This window comes from Heterocephalus glaber, unplaced genomic scaffold (assembly GCF_053883595.1).
Source record: "Heterocephalus glaber isolate CG9 unplaced genomic scaffold, H.glaber_assembly_v1.0 deba00001056, whole genome shotgun sequence".
In the NCBI taxonomy this organism is placed as follows: Eukaryota; Metazoa; Chordata; class Mammalia; order Rodentia; family Bathyergidae; genus Heterocephalus; species Heterocephalus glaber.
In genome coordinates, this window is record NW_028258182.1 from 154,352 (window position 1) to 172,809 (window position 18,458).

Below are 18,458 nucleotides of genomic sequence, written 5' to 3' on the forward strand. Positions count from 1 at the left end.
GACGTCATTTCCGCGCGCCGTTCTCTTGGCCGTGTGTTCTGGGCTCCCGGAGGTTCCGCGTGATTTTGCGCAAGTGATTCAGAAAGGCACGGTGTAGGGGGCCGTCGAAGTGCAAGAAGTTGTCCTTGGAACCAGTGGGCGTCGGCGGACCCCCCGGGCCACAGCGGAGGTAGGTAAGGCAGATACTATCGAAGATAGCCGGAATTTCTTCAGGCCTCCCTGTGGTTAGTGCCATACGCTGGCTCCGCAGGAGATGCCTAAACTCCTTAACCTACCTCTCAGGGTCCTACAGTTTATTTTCGACTCAAGTTTCCTTCTGCAATGACTCACTCTCCTGTCCACTTTCATCAGCGCCCGAAGTAATACGCACCATTCTCAGGCAGTGGGAAGAATTCCATCGCTGCCTCTGCTTCCAAGGTTCTCGGAGTTTCGAGTGGTCCTACGTTGTCTCCTTTCTGAACCCCCGTCTTGGCGCCCCTCACAAACGATGAAGCTGGTGTAATATTAAACTACAGGGCTCAGAAATGGCACGCTCTTTCCAGGTAGAATTAAAAATGTTCCTTTTCTGAGCTTTTAGTATACTGTACGTTATTCGTGGCATTTATGATTGCCGTAGTACCTGTTAATTCACCTAAAACCAATTTCTTATGCATTTGCCACGACCAGATCATTTTCCTCATTATTTTTACTTTATTTCTTGCCCCCTGTTTTTCGTACTGTGTCGCTTCTCTCTTTCCTTCCACAAACGTTATTTGAGCACTTTGTAAAAAATCTTCCCAGCCATGAATTGTTCGGTTTAGCAGGCAAAAGAAATAATCACAATGCCATGTGATTACGTTCGTTGACAGAAATATTCAGAGTAAATAGGATCTTAGAAGACAGGATCCAGCCTCTTGAGGGCAGAGGATTCTTATAGCACAGTCTGATTGCTGAATTGAGCCTTAAATGTTAAATAGGAAGTAGATAGAGGGCATTCCTGGCGAAGATCACAAGAGACAAGACATTGAGGCGAGAATGAGAATGGTGTTTTAACAATAAACTGTTGGTAATAACAAGAGATGGAGTTGAAAGGGTAATCAGATTGGAGCGGACCTTAGATGGCCCGTATTATGGAGCTTGAACTTGATTTTCTGGAAGTATTAAGTTTGGAGCAAAGGCCCACTGGTGACTGTTTGGAAGATGGATGAGAGAGTCAAGGAGATGTTAGAGTGTCAGTAGATGAGTGAATTAGGGCTGTGGAGCTAGGGATGAACTCAATTTGGTGATGTTAACAAAGATTTGGGAAATAAAGTTGGTGGATCTTATGAACTATCCTGCTGTTAGGAGTGAGAAGGACAAACCAAGGCTGAATCTAGATTCCTAGTTGGAGCCCGTCACCAGCTAAAATGGAGAAGATTGGGTATGTGAGCGCTTCTTATCATCGCATAGTATCCACATACCTGTAATCTCAGCAGTTGGGAAGCTGCAGCAGGAGGATCACAAGTTTAAGGCCAGCCTGGACTTCATAGTGAGATACCCTGTCCCCCCCAAAAGAAAAAATGTCACACTATTTGTTTTGATGTCACTAATGTCATGTTCTTAGGCTTTTCAGAAGAGATGAACAGTAACCACTAAAATCATTCACCTGATAAAATTCAATCTTTTGCAGTTGAATAATTCTGGATAGATGTTTTGGCTTCATGACATGTTAAAGTTAAAAGTTTTATTTTTTGTCTTTGGTTTTTATAATTAGTTTTATTTTATTTCATTCTGTCCCTTTAATTTGGAATTGCTTTATTCTTTTTTCTTTGCTGCTATTTAAACCTTATAAAATTAACTTAAGCTGCTGTGTTGGAACATTACTTTCCAATTTAACTTTTAGCTTTTTAAGCTGTACATTAGAGTTATTTTCTTTTCCTTGGCAGTTTTAGGCTTTCAGGAAGCCAAGTATATATACTATATTTTTGTACCTGTTTTTTATTTTTTGAGATGAGTTCTCACTGTGTAGACCAGGTTGTCCTTTAATTCACGGTGATCTTGCAGCCTCTGTGTCCCAAGCACTGGAATGGCAGATGTGCACCAGCAGATCTGGTGTGTTTGTAGTTTTATCTTAATGTTTCCTGTTGTCAAAAAATTAGCACTATAAGCTAGTGTGTTTTTTTCTCTGGTCTTGACTACTGGAAGTATGAGCCAGATTTATTCCGGTGTCCAACCTAGCCGGGTAGGTGTGAGAACATTTTATATACAGCCTGTCCGTACAGCTGAGTAGATCACACGTTATAGTAGCTCTTCCTGTTTTGTTTAGATGGTCTCTTAAAAGATTTATTAGTCACTAGTCTACAAATTTCCACATAGCCTTCTGAAAGAAAGTAGAGTTAAAAAAAAAAAATCAGCTATGTGTACAAGTTTATAAATAATACATCCTTTAAAATATTTTCTTTTTCAGATTTATTTCTAATATCAGTTGCAAATTATTCACTCTTGGACACTTGTATGAAATCATGGCTGGTTATAAGCCTGCGGCTATTCAGACATATCCTATACTTGGTGAAAAAATCACCCAAGATACCCTATACTGGAATAACTATAAGGTAAGTATGGGAGACAAGGATGGAGGAGGGGATTTATGTATTTACTTATTTATTTATTTAGGTACTGGGGATTGAACTCGGGTCCTTGTGCTTGCAGGGCAGGCCGCGGAACCACTGAGCTAAATCCCCAGCCCATGTATTTATTTGTTTATGCCAGTTCTTCCAGCATTTGTTGTACTTTGGATATGCTTAACAGAAATATTAACTAAAGCTGGGTGTGGTAGCACATGCCTGTAATCCCAGCACTCAGAAGGCTAAGGCCAAAGGATCGCAGTCAGCCTGAACTGCATGACGAGATTCTGTCTCAAGAAAATAAAACAAAACAAAACAAAAAAATATTAACTAAAAACTGTGAGCTTGTGTTTTCTTGGACTTTATATAAAAGCCTATGCTGCTTAATCATTTTAGCCATACAAGTACTTAGCACAGAACACATGACTAATCAATGTCAAATGATTTAAATTTTAGAATTTTAATCTCATATGCAAGAAGGTATTTTCTTGTTTTTCTTAAAAAGTTCTGTGAAATTAGTTTTTTTTTTTTAATTTTCTCAATTGTAATAAGGCTTACAGATAATTTTTTTTAACTGAAAAACTAATCCAGGCATGGTGGTAAGTACCTATAATCTCAGCACTCTGGGAGGCTGAGACAAAAGGATTACAAATTCAAGCTCAGCTTGGGCAATTTAGTGACTTGGTAAGACCCTGACTAAAAAAAAATTTTTTTTTTTTTTTTTTTTAAACCAGGGATCAAACTCAGGACCTTGCACTTGCAAGGCAGGCGCCGGAACCAAAAAAAAAATTTTTTTAAAGGCTGGGGATGTCACTCACAAGGTGTGAAGTCCCCAAGTTCAATCCCCACTACCACAAAAACAAAAAGGCTAACTAGAAAACTGAAAAAAGTATGGGATTAAGAGGTTTATGGAAAAAGAAATAATAAATGGCCAATAAATACATTAAAACAGTCTAAGTTTCACTCAGATTAAAAATGCAAGTTAAGACAAGTCAGGTACTGTTCATCTGGCACAAATGAAAAATTTTTATTGTCATAGTTGGGGGAGGGAGATTGGTGCATATGTTTTGTAGGGCACTTTGACATCTGTTATGATTTTTTTAAATGCATATACTTTTTGGCTTGGTAGTCTCACATCTTGGAACATAATGAATATACTTCCAAAAGTTTGCTAAAATGTTGAATAAAGATTTTTATTAAAGTATTATATGTAGTAAAAGAATTCTCAAAAAACTTTTGAGTCCATTCGTTACTATTGGGCCAGGATTGTAAAGTATGTTGTCTTTCTAAAGGATGTTAAATCTATTGCTAATATAAAAAGTTAGCTAAAATGGGTTATTTAGTGAAAAAAAAAAAAAGGGTAGAACTGCCTGCACGGTATGATCATCTTTGTTTTCATTTTAAGACATAGTTAAATGTATACTTTTATAGGTATAACTGGTGGGAATAGTGCAGTAAATTCACTGCTGAAGATAGGGTATAAGGTGTGGCTTTGCTGGCCACATGTTTATTAACCTTAATGGCAACAGGAATAGGGTAGGTGATGGGAGAAGGACCTTTTTTGCTTCTTTTTTATGTCTGTAGAATGTAAACTAATAAATGTTCCTACGAACAAAAAGAAATGACCTGTAAGAAATTATGTAATGCTTAAATAGGCCTTCCCAGTTGTAACTCTGTTAATACTCTATATTTTTCATTAAGACCCCTGTTCAGATTAAAGAATTTGGTGCAGTGTCAAAAGTAGACTTTTCCCCTCAGCCTCCATATAACTATGCAGTCACAGCTTCTTCAAGAGTAAGTACAATGATAATTTTAAAAATTTTAATATATATATAATTTACTGCTGATCTCAAGCAATTTGATGAAATACTGTTTTTTATCTTACAGATTCACATTTATGGCAGATACTCCCAAGAACCTATCAAAACCTTTTCCAGGTTTAAAGACACAGCATACTGTGCTACTTTTCGACAGGATGGTAAATTGCTTGTGGCTGGCAGTGAAGATGGTGGAGTTCAGCTCTTTGATATAAGTGGGAGGGCTCCCCTCAGACAGTTTGAAGGTCATACAAAGTAAGCATACAAAGCATACAGTTGCTTTTTTTTTGTCGTTTTGTTTTATTGAAAGCTCTGTCTCTGGTCCTTGAGTAAAATCATGGCAGTTCTGTGAAGATTATGTATGAGTTTGTATTTTATTTCCTGATTGTTCTAAGATGAGAGAACTTAATTTGAATTTGATGGTTTGGATCTTGGGGCTCATGAATTCTCTAAAATGTATGGGATATTTTAGGAAATGTGTGCTTAGAAGGAGCAATGTTCTGTAGCATTCATTAACTTCTCATTGAGGTCTGTGGCCCAGTTGAGTTTGTGAATCACTGGTGTAGAGGCAACCTCACAGCTGTTGGTGAGGGGACCACAGGCCAGGACTATTTTGGAGGCTCTCAGGCGGAAATTTTCTTCTTGGATTTGTGGTATTTTGCCCCTTGATAAATTGAATGAGTACCATAATTTTATATTATAACTGTTTCAGGATCACCAGTGTCTTTACTGAAATCTATTGCTTTAAAATCTCAAAAGTGTATTTTTTATTGTATATTATCAAAATATTCTTAATCACTTAAAACATAATAAAAATTTACCTAATATGCTCTTACTCTGTGATAAATCTTTTTAGAATTTTTAAAAGAATTTTTTGAAATAAAAAAAATTAAAGTACTTTGGTCCTACGTTTAGAACATGTATCATTTTCTTTTTTCTTTTTTTTTTAAATTAGAACATTCACTTTCATTAAGAGGGTAAGAGTTACTAACATACTAGAAAATAGAATTTAAGGCTACTCCTTAGCATTTGTACTAACTTAATAGTATAGTAGCATTACATTTTTGTTTGGTTTTTTTTTTTTGGTACTGGGGATTGAACTCGGGTCCTTAGCTTGCAAGGTAGATGGAGGAACCACAGCTAAATCCCTGGCCCGTGGCATTGTATTTTTTAATTGACTTAGGAGCAAATACCTGTTTTAAAGGCTTTTCTTCTATAAATACTGTGAAATTGCACAATTTTTAAAATTTAGACGAAAACCATGTTATGTTAAAAGATACAAGAAATATCTTTTTTTCTTGCTTTTTAATATACTGACTCTTGATTTTTCAGAGCAGTTCATACGGTAGATTTTACAGCTGATAAATACCATGTGATCTCTGGGGCTGATGATTATACTGTTAAATTATGGGATATACCAAACACCAAAGAAATTATGACATTCAAAGAACATTCTGATTATGTGCGCTGTGGATGTGCTAGCAGACTGAACCCAGATCTGTTTGTAACAGGTTGGTGAATTCTTTCCACTTAATTGCTATGGGATTCTTTTGGGATTGAGGGGTTTAATTTTTTTTTTAAATAGCACTAGGGTCATAGCTCAAATAAATAAGAATAGGTTTTGTATTAGTGATGCTATTGGTTTTTGTTTTCTTTTTCTTTTGATGGTTGTTCTAACTGTCCTGTGAATGTGTTTGGAAATATCAGACTGTTTTGAGAACATAGCGTACTATCAGAATGGCAGTGGCTTAGCTGGTTTTCAGAAAGCCTCTAGCAGCCGGGGCACTACACTGTCTTGTACATTTTTCTGGGTGCCTGTACAAAGGTTCCCAGATGACCCTACAATGACTGTAGTTTTCAGATAGGAATAATTTAAGATTAAACAAGTTAGATTCTGCATAATATTGTATAGTTCTTCAGAAATTGTCAGTAGGGGTAGGGTGTAGCTTAGTGGTAGAACACTTGCCTACTATATTTGCCAGGCCCTGAGTTTGATCCCCAGGATAGCAAAAAACAAACAATACCTCCCCCCAAAAAAATCCTTAGTAGCAAAGGGTTTGAAAGTGCTGGGTCTTCATGAATATATATACGTGTGTGTGTGTGTGTGTGTGTGTGTGTGTATGTATATATGTATATATATATAAATTCCATCTAAAATTTTTCTTTTTAAAAAATTTGGATATACATACAGTTACAGTTTTTGTTTTAAACAGCCAGATTCACATACTGTAATACAAAAATTGATGTTTTAGGATCATATGATCATACTGTGAAGATGTTTGATGCACGAACAAGCAAGAGTGTTCTCTCTGTTGAGCATGGGCAGCCAGTGGAGAGTGTCCTGCTTTTTCCCTCTGGAGGTCTTCTGGTGTCTTCAGGTATATCTTATGAAGATAGCTCTTACCAATATTGTTCGCCTTGAATCTGATTTTTTGTTGTCAGTTATTATTTAGGATTCATCAGTAGGCACTTGAATTACATATCTAAGTTCTTTTTTTGGGGGGAGGGGTACCAGGGATCAAACTTGGGTCCTTGCGCTTGCACAGCAGGCGGCGAAACCACTGAGCTAAATCCCCGGCCCTACATATCTAAGTTCTTGCACAAACAGTTGATAGTAGGACAAATAGTTGTCATTTATTGAGTATATTTATTGAATACCTAACCCGAGCCAGTTATTTTTTCTTTTTTTTTTGAGCTGGGGAGGGTTTTGAAACAAGACCTCTCTGTACCCCAAGCTAGCCTGTAAATTGCGGTGTAGCCCGTGTTGGCCTTGAGTTTGTGAACTCCTTTCATTGGCCTTCTGAGTGCTGGGATTGAAGACCTATACCACCATTCCCAGTACGGCGCCATGCTGTTGTATATATATTATCTCTAATGCCCTAGACAGTTGATTTTCCCCCTGTTTTACAACTAAGAAAATAAATGAAAATTTCTAATTTGTTCACAGAAAATTGATGTGACAAGTCTGAAATGTCAGAACTTGAGATTTTATATTACTTTTATTCCTAAGACAGTGATGGGGAACCTTTTAGAGCTTTCAGTGATACCAATGGGCTGCTGCTGCTGCATGCTGTATAAGTTCACCACCATTGTCCTAAGAAATTTTCAGCTGCCTCTGCAACAGGTTCTTTTAGATCAGACTTATCTCATTCTTTGTGACTCTTGGGCAAAAAAAAGGGCTTGATAAATTTTTCATCCAATGACAACAAGGGTTTTTTTTGGTTAATTTTAGCACAGTACATTTTCATAATCATGGAATAAATTACTTGGTTGTTCTTATTTGTCAGAGCAAAAATATGTTGGCATTAGAAGAATTTGTAGGTACTATATATACTTGATAACATACATGGTAGTGTATGTAGTCTTTCTTTATGGCTTGTCTTATTTTATACTCTTTACTCAATACCTGTTTAAGTTTAAATAAGTCGATATCATTGTCAGGTGTATCTTTTCTTGCTGTTATTTTGAGAAATGGAAATAAGGCCAAGTTGAACAAAGAGAACAAAATCTGTATGTTAATCTCCACTGTGCCTCTAGTTAGTTGTGTGACTTTGGTCAGTGTTTCTAGACGTTGAAAATGAGGGAAGTTGGACCATATCAGTGGTTTCAAACTATAATCCTTGTCATAGGCTGCCACAGGGCAAAGGGAAGGAGGGGGCCGTGATTCTAGTTCCCTGTTTCCTGGTCAGGGGACAGTACATAAGAACATCACTCTTGCCCCCTACCCCCATCCCACCCTTTTTTCCTTTTTTCTCTACTAAACTTCTGCTTGATATATTGTTGAAAGAAGATGCTGAATTTTAAAAATTCTTTTTTAAGTCATTGGGTTAAATTACTGTAAAGGATTTTTCCAATTCTTGGAATGAAATTACAGGAAAGTTTTTGAGTTTTCTGGGGAGTCACAAAATATTTAGGAAACAAGATCTGTATTATTCATTTCCATGGTATTCAGAATTTCTTTTGAGCAATTATTGGCATTTCTTGGAAATGTTTTTCACTTATACTTTTTATTTTGCTAGGTAGTTCTTTGCATGTAAAAATAAGAAAGTATTTAATCATCTCTGTGAGGTAGGAACTGTTAATAAACTATCAGTCACACATTCAGTAAGCAGTAGAGCCAAGATTCAAACCAGGCGGTCTGGCTGTGGAATCGGTCACTTTACCTTTGATCTATGGAATGTCAGCCAAGAATACTTTTTAAGTCTTTAAAATTTTGAATATGTGGATAGACTATCAAACTAATGCTATTTCTTTTTATAGGAAGTCGTTATGTTAAAGTCTGGGACATGTTAAAAGGAGGACAGTTGCTTGTGTCTCTGAAAAATCATCACAAAACTGTGACATGTTTATGTCTGAGCAGCTCTGGACAGAGGTTACTTTCTGGCTCACTGGATAGGTTAGCATTTTAATTTTTTTTGTGCATCGTCAGTGTTTAGGTGTTTACTGCTTGAGAAAATAAGTTACCTTAGCAATATTGGTGATTTAAAGGGCCAGAGATTTAGCTCAGTGGTGCCACCGCCTGGCTCATAAGCGCAAGGTCCCGAGTTCGATCCCTGGTACCAAAAAAACCCTGGTGATTAAATATTCTGTTTTGAAAATTTATTTTGACTATACCCTTAATACGAAAATACACTAATATATAATATATTCTAGGTTATATTCTTTAAAATTTAAAACTTTCATGTGAACATTTCCATATATTAGTAGGGTATTTAAAATAGGTACTTAGTGTTCCATTTGTTATGTTCTCTTAACAGTGCTTCCCAGTAGAAATACAGTATGGGCTACATGAGTAATTTAAAATGTTTTAGTAGCCACATTAAACAAGGTTAACTCAGTGTAATATGTAATGCAAAAATAAAATATTTAATATATAGAATATTTCAGTATGTAATGATTGTAAAATAGATATTGGAAACAAACACCTAAAACATAAACTATGATATAATAGTTTTTTATAATTAATACTTCAATTTTTAAATTAATGAAAATAAATGTAATTGCTCATTTTCAGTAGCCCCTTTTGAGGGTCCAGTAGCCACATGTATCTAGAACTATGGCGTAGTTGTAGAGTTTGCTTGTATTCATCAATTGTTAATCACTTTATTTCCATATTTTCTTTGTGTTTTTTGCCTAGTTAGGAAAGGGCTTAGTTTTTATCATGTATAATAAAAGGTATAAGTATTTTAAAAGTTAGAAGATATTTAATCCAAAGGAATATATTATGTAAATATATACAATTTTCTGAAATAGCATTTGTGCAGTTTGGTACTTGATCTTTTTAGATGTCTCCTTAAAAAATGAAATGTAAATTGGCTCTCTTTATAGTCATTCTCAACCTGGTGTGATTTTTGTCCCCAGGGAACCTCCTGGATATCTGGAGACATTTTTGACTCTGACAACTTTGGAGTTGTCGCTACTGTTGTGTTGGGGTAGAGGCCAGGGAAGCTGCTAACTGTCCTCCAGTGCACAGAAGAGCCCTGCCAACATAGTGTGCTCTGGACCAAAGTACCTATAGTACTGACCATGAGACCTTGCTCTCTTGACTTCAGTGTACATTCATGATACTTCTCTTCCTCCCAAGTTTTATCTTCAGATGATAGTGGTTCCTGGTTTATCCTTTGGTTTCTTTGTAAGTGGCAAGTCAAAGTCTTTATTCAAACCTGGTTAGTGTCATAATACAGTTCAGTTTTTAAGGGATTCAGTGATGAAGTACTTTTTAATATTACATTATTGTTTTTCTTCACTTCCATGTTAAAAAAATAGAATCTGCAAATGATTTTTGATAGTACTTTCTTTTTTAATAGGAAGGTGAAAATATATAGCACAACTTCCTACAAAGTAGTCCACAGTTTTGATTATGCAGCTTCAATTTTGAGTCTTGCACTTGCAGTAAGTACTTTAGTTCTTTTTAAAGTTAACACTAACCTTGCCTGTTAAGTGAAAGTAAAATGGAATTTTAGGGTTTATCTTTGTATTTAAATTAGCTGTTTGAGTTAAGACTAATGCTGGAGTATGACTTGTTGTAGTGACTAACTCATTTAACTTAAAGGGGCTATAATATTTTAGAAAGGCAAGTTGGCTCTCTGAGCGCGCGCACACGGAGTAAGGAAGGAATAATGAAGTAGCTCCCTCGTCAGCTGTTTTTTCTAAAATCTGTACTGTTGTGTTTCACAAGGAGCCACATTTGTGCAGATGGATGTTTGAATATGTTATACAGAAATCTGAATTGGAAGAGGAAAAACTAATCAAGAGATAATTTTGGGGGCAAGATTATAGAAAGTCATGTCACTATATAGTCCTTTTTTTTTTTTTTTAAATGTTATCTATTTCCCATGGTGTTATGAGCATTAATTTTATTGGATATTTTGACATTACATAATTTGGTACCCAGGATCGAACTCGGGTCTTTGCCGCTTGCGCAGCAGGCGGCAAAACCACTGAGCTAAATCCTCGGCCTTATATAGTCCTTTTTTAATAAGAAGATGGAGAAAAAATATTCTGAAAAATTCTCAAGATGCCATTAACTATGTATCATTATACAGATTTTGTCAGTGATAGTTTACAAGTATAACTTCTGTCAACCTAATGGTATCGTAGAGGAAACAAACGACTTTACTGTAGCACTTTGCATAGATCATTGTTAAGCAGAATATATTAGAATGGAACTGTTGGTGATTGTATGGATACAGCATAAATGTTAATTTGAAGTAAAGATACTATAAGCTATTGGTTAGGAATAGACTAACTTGTTTTTCTAATTGTTAGCATGAAGATGAGACCATAGTGGTTGGAATGACCAATGGAATTCTAAGTGTTAAACATCGGAAATCTGAAGCAAAGAAGGAATCTGTTCCAAGAAGAAGGAGGCCTGCATACCGAACCTTTATTAAAGGAAAAAATTACTTGAAGCAACGGGTAAGTGTGTGTTGCTCATATTTCTTTTAAAGGTGACATTTCTTAGAGTAGCCATTCATCCCTGCACATTATTGGGAAGTACATTTCACATGCTACTTAACTTTATTTCACTCTTTGGTCCATCAGAATTGGCTCTGGATTGCTAGAGTGAGCCATAATTGAAGAATAATGGAGAATAAGGGCCACTTTATTTATTACCCCGAATATAGCATAACAATACAGTGCTTTACCACATACAAAACAATCTTTCACACAGTATCTGATTTAATCTTCAAAAACACCCAGCCAGTAAAGTCTCCATTTGCGATTTGAGAAGATTGAGGTACAAGGGAATTTTGATTGATTTAGTATTTCTGATTCTTGTTTTATTTCTCTTTATACTAAATCACACTGCCTGCTGTGTAAAAACAGTTGAAATGAGTCTGTTTTGCTCAGTATTGAGGCAATTGTAAGTTGAAAAATCCTAAGAGTTAAAAAAAACAATAGTGTGGCAGATTATTCTGTTTTCAATTGAGATTATGGGCGTGTGAACATTACATCTGTGATGTAGTGTAGAGACACCCTGAGTTTTTAAAATACCACTTCAATGTGAGAAATTTTGTTTTGAATGGAACTTTCTGGATACTGATTTTTTCCTTTATAAATTTACTTCTCAATACAGGATGACATTTTGATCAACAAGCCTGCAAAGAAACACCTAGAATTATATGACAGAGATCTGAAAAATTTTAGGATCTCTAAAGCACTTGATAGAGTTCTTGAGGTGAGTGAAAAGCATTTGTTTTTAATTTATTAAAGTTTATTGGTACATTTTAGGTATACAATATGATGACATTCATTATTAGGAATTTGTACCCTTACGTGATATATCTTGATGCTTATTTTTTCCCCATTTCTCTGCCTTCCCTATAACCCCTCTGCCCCTCCCTATTTATAAACACTTTGTTCCCATTTTTTCCTTTCCTCATAGTTTTTCTTCTCCCTTCTTTCCTTTTCCCTCCCCCCTCCCCCCCACACTTCCCCTTTCCCCTCCTCTTTGGAGCTTTTCTTCCTATTTCACATTATCATACATTTTGGTCCTCATTTACATTTTCAGTTTCTCAAACCAGAAAAACTATTCAGTATTTACACCTGTGTGTCCTCTATTTATTTCACTTAAGACTATATGGCCTCAATGTGCATTCATTTAGCTATAAATGTCTCTATCATTCTTTATAGCTGAGTAGTACTCCATTTTATAAAAAATCCACATTTATTTATCCAGTCACCAGTTGATGGGCATTTGGGCTGTTTCCAAGCTAAATTTTTGAAAGAATTGGGTTAGTACTTAGTTTGTGCATTACCATGACTTGGAACTGTGGTATTTTAGAGTCAGTGATATTTTTCCTTATGCTATTTTCTGCTTATGTTGACTTTGAACATTTTTCTAGCCTAGTTGTATAATAAAGACACCTGAAGTTACAGTTTCCATCATAAAGGAGCTAAATCGAAGAGGAGTCCTTGCAAATGCCCTGGCAGGTCGGGATGAGAAGGAAATTAGTCGTGTTCTTAATTTTTTGATAAGGTATCTTTTGTGTTTGTGAAGTCTGTTTTGCATCTCAAGTCCTTTATCTCACCCAATAAAAAACACTTTTAGTTTGATCTTTGTTGAGAATTGGGAGAACAATGAGTGCAAATTTCATTAAACAAAATTTTTATTTTGCAGGAATCTGTCTCAGCCAAGATTTGCACCTGTTTTGATCAATGCTGCTGAAATAATTATTGGTAAGTAATTGTTAAAACTTGAAAAAGCTAACATACTTGCAAAAGTAGAGGTGTCAGGATGAGGAATGCAGTTCAGCAGTGGAGCATTTGCCTAGCATGTACAGACCTCTGTATTCAATTCCCATCACATCAAAAAAAGTAGAGGTAGGGCTGGGGATTTAGCTCAGTGGTTCCGGTGCCTGCCTCGCAAGCACAAGGTCCCAAGTTCGATCCCTGGTACCAAAAAAAAAAAAAAAAAAAAGTAGAGGTATTAAATAACAGTCAAATTGGAAATTAAGTAGATTAAACTATCTTTTAATCAATTCTGAAATGAAGATTTTTCATGAAGAAAACAATAAATCAATGCAATTTAAAATGGAGTAAAGGGGCCAGGGATTTAGCTCAGTAGTCCCGTCACCTGCCTCGCAAGTGCAAGGTCCCGAGTTCGATCTCCAGTACCAAAAAATAAAATAAAATAAAATAAAATGGAGTAAAATTATAGTGGCCTACCTTTGAATCAATAGGACTAGGATCATAAAATTTTAAAAAAATTTTCTCAATGTGTAAATAAGGACTAAAATGTGTAATAGGTAATGTGAAATAGGAAGAAAAGGGGCAAAGGGGAAGGAAGTGGGAGGGCTAGGGCAAAGGATAGAAGGGAATGGAATTAATACGAGAAAATGGAAAAATAGGAACAAAATCTTTGTAAATAGGGAGGAATGGAGGGGTTGAAGGGAGGGCTGGGCAAGGGTGAAAAATAAGAACCAAGAGAGATTATGTAAAGGTGCAAATTTCCAATGATGAATGTCATTATATTGTATACCTAAAATGTACCAATGATTAGAATGAATAATCGATAATGCAAAATAGGAAGAAAAGGTCCAAAGGGGTAGGGTTAGGGGTAGTGGGAGGGGCAGGGGAAAGGAAAGAAGGGAAAGGAAAAATGCTGAGAAATGGAAAAAATGGAAATAAAGTCTTTATAAATAGGGAAGGGTGGAGGGGGTGAAGGGAGGGCTAGGAATGGGGAAAAAATAACCAAGATGAATCATGTAAAGGTACAGGTTCCCAATGAGAAATGTAATTGTGTTGTATACCTACAATGTACCAATAAAAGAATTTATCAAAAAAAAATTTTTTTTCTCAGTAACATCTGTAATGATCAAGACTAGTTTTTAATGAGCAAATAAATAAGATCCTCTACCCTTTACTTTGTATAATTTTTTTTGAAATGCATTTATTCAGGAGAATTGTTACTTTTTATAAATTATTAAATAAGTATAGATTTTGAATGTATAAAAATTTAACATTTTAATATTTTTTCTAACTACTGTTTTTCACTTATTACATAGATTTCTAGTTGTCATATTTTCTCTCTTATTAGATATATATCTGCCTGTGATTGGTCAGTCACCTGTAGTGGATAAAAAGTTTTTAGTACTTCAAGGACTTGTAGAAAAAGAGATTGATTACCAAAGAGAACTCCTAGAAACCTTGGGAATGATGGACATGCTGTTTGCTACCATGACAAGTAATGAAAGTACTTCTATGTTGGAACATAGATCTGCTGAATTTCTAGAGAAGATGGAATCATAGTATTTGCTAAATAAGACAAAAAACTCCTACCTTAGAATTGATTTGACTATTATTGGAAAGAGACTCTTGCATACATTTTAAAAGACTGTCTACAGAAGCAATTTTATAGAAGAGACTGGGATGACTATCAGTGGAAAATAAGTACCTGTTTTAAAACATGGTTTTCCATGTAATTGAATTATTGTGTGGGATCTTCAGCTGGAAGATGTCTGTTACCTTGGTTCTAGTGTCTGCCTGCCTTGGATGAGTTGATGTTGATTTTAGTCCAGCAAAGTTCTTTATCAGTCGCCGGGTAGACATTCAGATGGGGGTTCAGGTATGAAGCCTCTGGAGAGAGTTCCTACTGGGAATCCTGTCAGAGCAACACAGCCTTGTTTGGGGTTTTTGTTTGTGTTATTATTTCTAGCACAGAAAACAACAAAAACATGGCAACAAGAAGAAAACATTTTTCAGTCAGTGCTTTTGGGATTTCCAAGCTCCTGCTTTGTCACCTCTGTCCTTAATACCTTGCTGGTTTGGACCATGTGCTCTGCTCCAGCTGGTTGTGGTACAGTGTTCCAATTGTGTGGCTCATCAGCTGCTCAGCTCTGAGTAACTGATACTGGACAAGTATTTGGAATATAAGGCAGATTGAGTGCCTGTGAATTGTGCTCTCCACTCGAGGTTTTCCTTTCAATTTTTAAATCTTGATTGTCTCTCCTTATCAGGACATGGTCTATAGATAGACTATTGGACCACTTCTTTGTCCTTGCTTTCAGTATGCAGCCTTTTTACTAAGTTTACCCCATTCTTCAGGTCAGTGACTGATAAGAATTTTTTTTTTTTTTTTTTTTTTTTGGGTACCGGGGATCAAACTTGGGTCTTTGCGCTTGCGTAGCAGGCACCGAAACCACTGAGCTAAATCCCCGGCCCGATAAGATTTTTTATTTCTCTTCTAATGCATACCTTTTCAGCCTAATATATGTTTGGAGCTTATAGCTACCTAATCACCCAAAAACCTGTTCTGATTCATACTTAGATTTTTTTTTTCTGTTCTTCATCATTGTCTTATTCAGAACCCCAAATCAGAGCACCTTGCTTTGAAACGTAGTTGTATTTTTGAAAGTTTAATGTGCATCACATTTTTTATAAAGGCTCTTATTTTCATTTTGGCTTTCTGAGATGTCAGTTCCTGATGTACTGTCATTGGCTTCTGACTCCTAGCACACTGATTTCATAGTCACTCTATCACCTTCCCCTGTTCTCATTTCACCTCAGCAGTGTGTATAGTAGTAATGTGTACAGAAGAATCCTTAGAGGAAGAATTTTATTGTGGAAATCTCCTTTCCTAATGTCAGTTCTGTAAATTCAGATGTTCTTGAAGCAGAAGAAAGTGAGATACATGTTCTAGTCCTAACTGATCATGAATAGGGGGTAGTTTCCTTCTATAAATGAGACAAGCAATCATGCAGCACAGTGGCTTGTAAGAAATCAGGAGGGTGCTTCCCTCAGTAATGAGATTAGTCAGGGTCAGGAGCTGTGCTTTCAGGTTGAGAAGAATTTATTTTAAAATTTTTTATTGAAAACCTTTTTTAAAGGAATTAACTTTGTAAGTATGCTGATAATTTGTATATTAGTAAAAATAGCTTGAAATTTTAGCTAAAACTGTAGCTGCTATCGGTTGTGTAACATCAGTTTCTTTTACATTATTTCACTTGATTCCTACCATAGGTGTCTACGGTTGGAATAATTCTTGTTTAACATTGAATTAATTAAAGCAGTTAAATCCTCCCTGGGAACTCCAAGCCGGAGTTCCTCATCATTCCAGCATTGGTCCTGCCTCTTGGGGCCTAAACTACTCATTTCCTTTAATGAAACCTCATCAGGATCTGCAGTTCTTAAATGAAATAGGTAGTGATTACAAGTTTTTTTAAAAGATTAGGAGACAGTTCCTATAGTCAGTATCTTTGTGTTTAGGAGTAATTTTTATACTCCTTGAGACTAGTATTTGTTATTTGAAGTATCTTTACATAATTGGCCTATTACAATGCAACATTGGCTTTAAGAGTCTGATTTAAAATTCCTAACAGAATTTTAGACTTGTGATTTTCAGTGGGAAAATATTTTAAAATGTTACTAACCATGCAAAAATGTTTTGGAGAATTTGAAAGTCATTATACTTTTAATTTATTATGTTGATTAGCACTTGGGAAGGTTTTGCCTGTTGGGTCAAGCATTCAAAGTGCTGTTTGAAAGAATTGGATTTTGTAAATGTAAACGCTGCTAAATTTTTTAAAGGAATTTGAATTGTAAATAAGACTATTAGAAGAAATTTAGTTTGTTCAACATTAACATTGAATTCCACCAAACATTAATTAAAGGCTTACTTGGAAGTGATTATTAAAATGTAGTTGTTTTCTGAATGGAATTATTTCTAAGTTATTCTCAAAAACTTAAGGAAAGTTAAAATGCCTAATTTAAAAAAATAGTCTTATCTGTGAACAAAATGCCCTTCTGAACACTAGAAGACTCTTGCTGGTAAGTAGGTGGCTGCATGCCTCTTCCCTTGGCCATACATAGTTAACTAACTGGACCAGAGGTGATACACCTGACTCAGGTTTTCTTTAAACAGGAATTTGTAATTGGGATTTATAATGAAATTCTTCATCAGGAAAATGTGGGAGACTGAGAATGCTGTGTTTGGGTCTTGAGTAGAGAAAGCTGAGAGAAGAATGAAAGCTGCATGCGGTGAAAATAAACACAAAGATCATCCTGCCTCAACAGATCAGACTAAAGGAGACAAAGCATTTTAGTTTCTGATGACTCTTTCCCTTAATTCTGGCTATACTTCTCTCCACCCTTTAGGTAGAGGAAATTCTTTGGAATGCTCTAATAAATTGTTTTTGCTTAAGTGAATGTGAGTTTCTCCTACTTACAACCAGATGAGAGCAAACACTTAATCCTGGTATTTATTGAGAAACACCTTTGAATCCGTGTAGGAACCAGCCTACAAGTTTATCCCAGACCCCAGAGTGCATGAGGATGAAAGACAAGACATAAAGATAACTTGAATGAGGGAGCCAAGGGCTCTTTGCTTCCAGGGGACAAAGAGCCCTGAGCATTTGGCTCACCTCACTTTTATTCGCTTAGACATGGGAATGAACAACTAGATTAATTCATCATCTACCTCTTGTTATCTATAGCACATACTCAGGTAAACATCCAGATCTCAGCTGGAGCTTGGAAACATGCTAGCATGCCTGCACCTTGCCAAAGGAGACACAGCTTGCTGTTTTTCTCTTTTGACCTTGCAGAGGTCACTTAGGCCTCCATTATCTGGTCAGAGAATAGAGATTATATCAATGAGCAAAACACAGTAATCCCTGCTTTCTTGGAACTAATTCATTCTAGTTGAAGGAGATGTTCAGTAAACAGTATGTAGTGGGTCCGCAGTGCTAAATGATGTGAATCCAGTGGTGGGGGAAGGGGTGGATGGGTGGCAAATGTTAAGGGTGTTAGGTGGGCTGTAGTATTAAAAAGAATAGGTGAGAAGGCCTCGGACAGTTGAGCAAAGTACTTAAGAAAGCCAAGACTCTTCATCTTGGGCTGAATGCAGATGCATGCCTGGGAGTACATGTGGTGAAGTGACCAATTTAGCAAGCATGGAGCAAGGGAATTGAGTAGTGCAGTACAAAGTCTGAAAATGGGCAAGAAACTGGAAACATAGTAAATAAACATTGGGGAGGGGATTCTATAAAAGGAAGCAGAAAAACAGTAGCTGCTGAAAGGATATGGAATTGGGTTTAGTTAATGTATAATTGAAATG

The 18,458-nt window shown here is 36.1% G+C and overlaps 1 protein-coding gene across 4 annotated transcripts; it reads left to right on the forward strand.

Annotated features, from left to right (window-relative positions):
- Utp15 (UTP15 small subunit processome component) lies at positions 1 to 17,029 on the forward strand. Of its 4 annotated transcripts, none has more exons than XM_087209581.1 (14): positions 1 to 169; positions 352 to 542; positions 2,426 to 2,570; positions 4,284 to 4,376; positions 4,470 to 4,654; positions 5,732 to 5,910; positions 6,652 to 6,777; positions 8,660 to 8,795; positions 10,207 to 10,291; positions 11,168 to 11,317; positions 11,979 to 12,080; positions 12,748 to 12,881; positions 13,023 to 13,081; positions 14,442 to 17,029. In XM_087209581.1, the coding sequence occupies exons 3-14, from the start codon at positions 2,481 to 2,483 to the stop codon at positions 14,651 to 14,653; spliced, it is 1,551 nt and encodes a 516-aa protein (XP_087065707.1). In that variant the 5' UTR covers positions 1 to 169; positions 352 to 542; positions 2,426 to 2,480; the 3' UTR covers positions 14,654 to 17,029. The 4 variants fall into 4 exon arrangements, with proteins under 4 accessions (XP_087065707.1, XP_087065708.1, XP_087065709.1 ...); XM_087209582.1 differs by having other exon boundaries at positions 8 to 173; XM_087209583.1 differs by lacking the exon at positions 352 to 542 and having other exon boundaries at positions 21 to 169.
- Positions 17,030 to 18,458: the final 1,429 nt, after the last annotated feature.

What these genes read in the sequence shown, in the direction of transcription:
- Utp15 (XM_087209581.1), top strand. Translation starts at nt 2,481, where the DNA reads ATGGCTGGTTATAAGCCTGCGGCTATTCAGACATATCCTATACTTGGT. An exon ending in CAGTCACAGCTTCTTCAAGA is followed by an intron (nt 4,377 to 4,469) that starts GTAAGTACAATG and finishes TTTATCTTACAG; the next exon opens with ATTCACATTTATGGCAGATA. An exon ending in AAAATTACTTGAAGCAACGG is followed by an intron (nt 11,318 to 11,978) that starts GTAAGTGTGTGT and finishes TTCTCAATACAG; the next exon opens with GATGACATTTTGATCAACAA.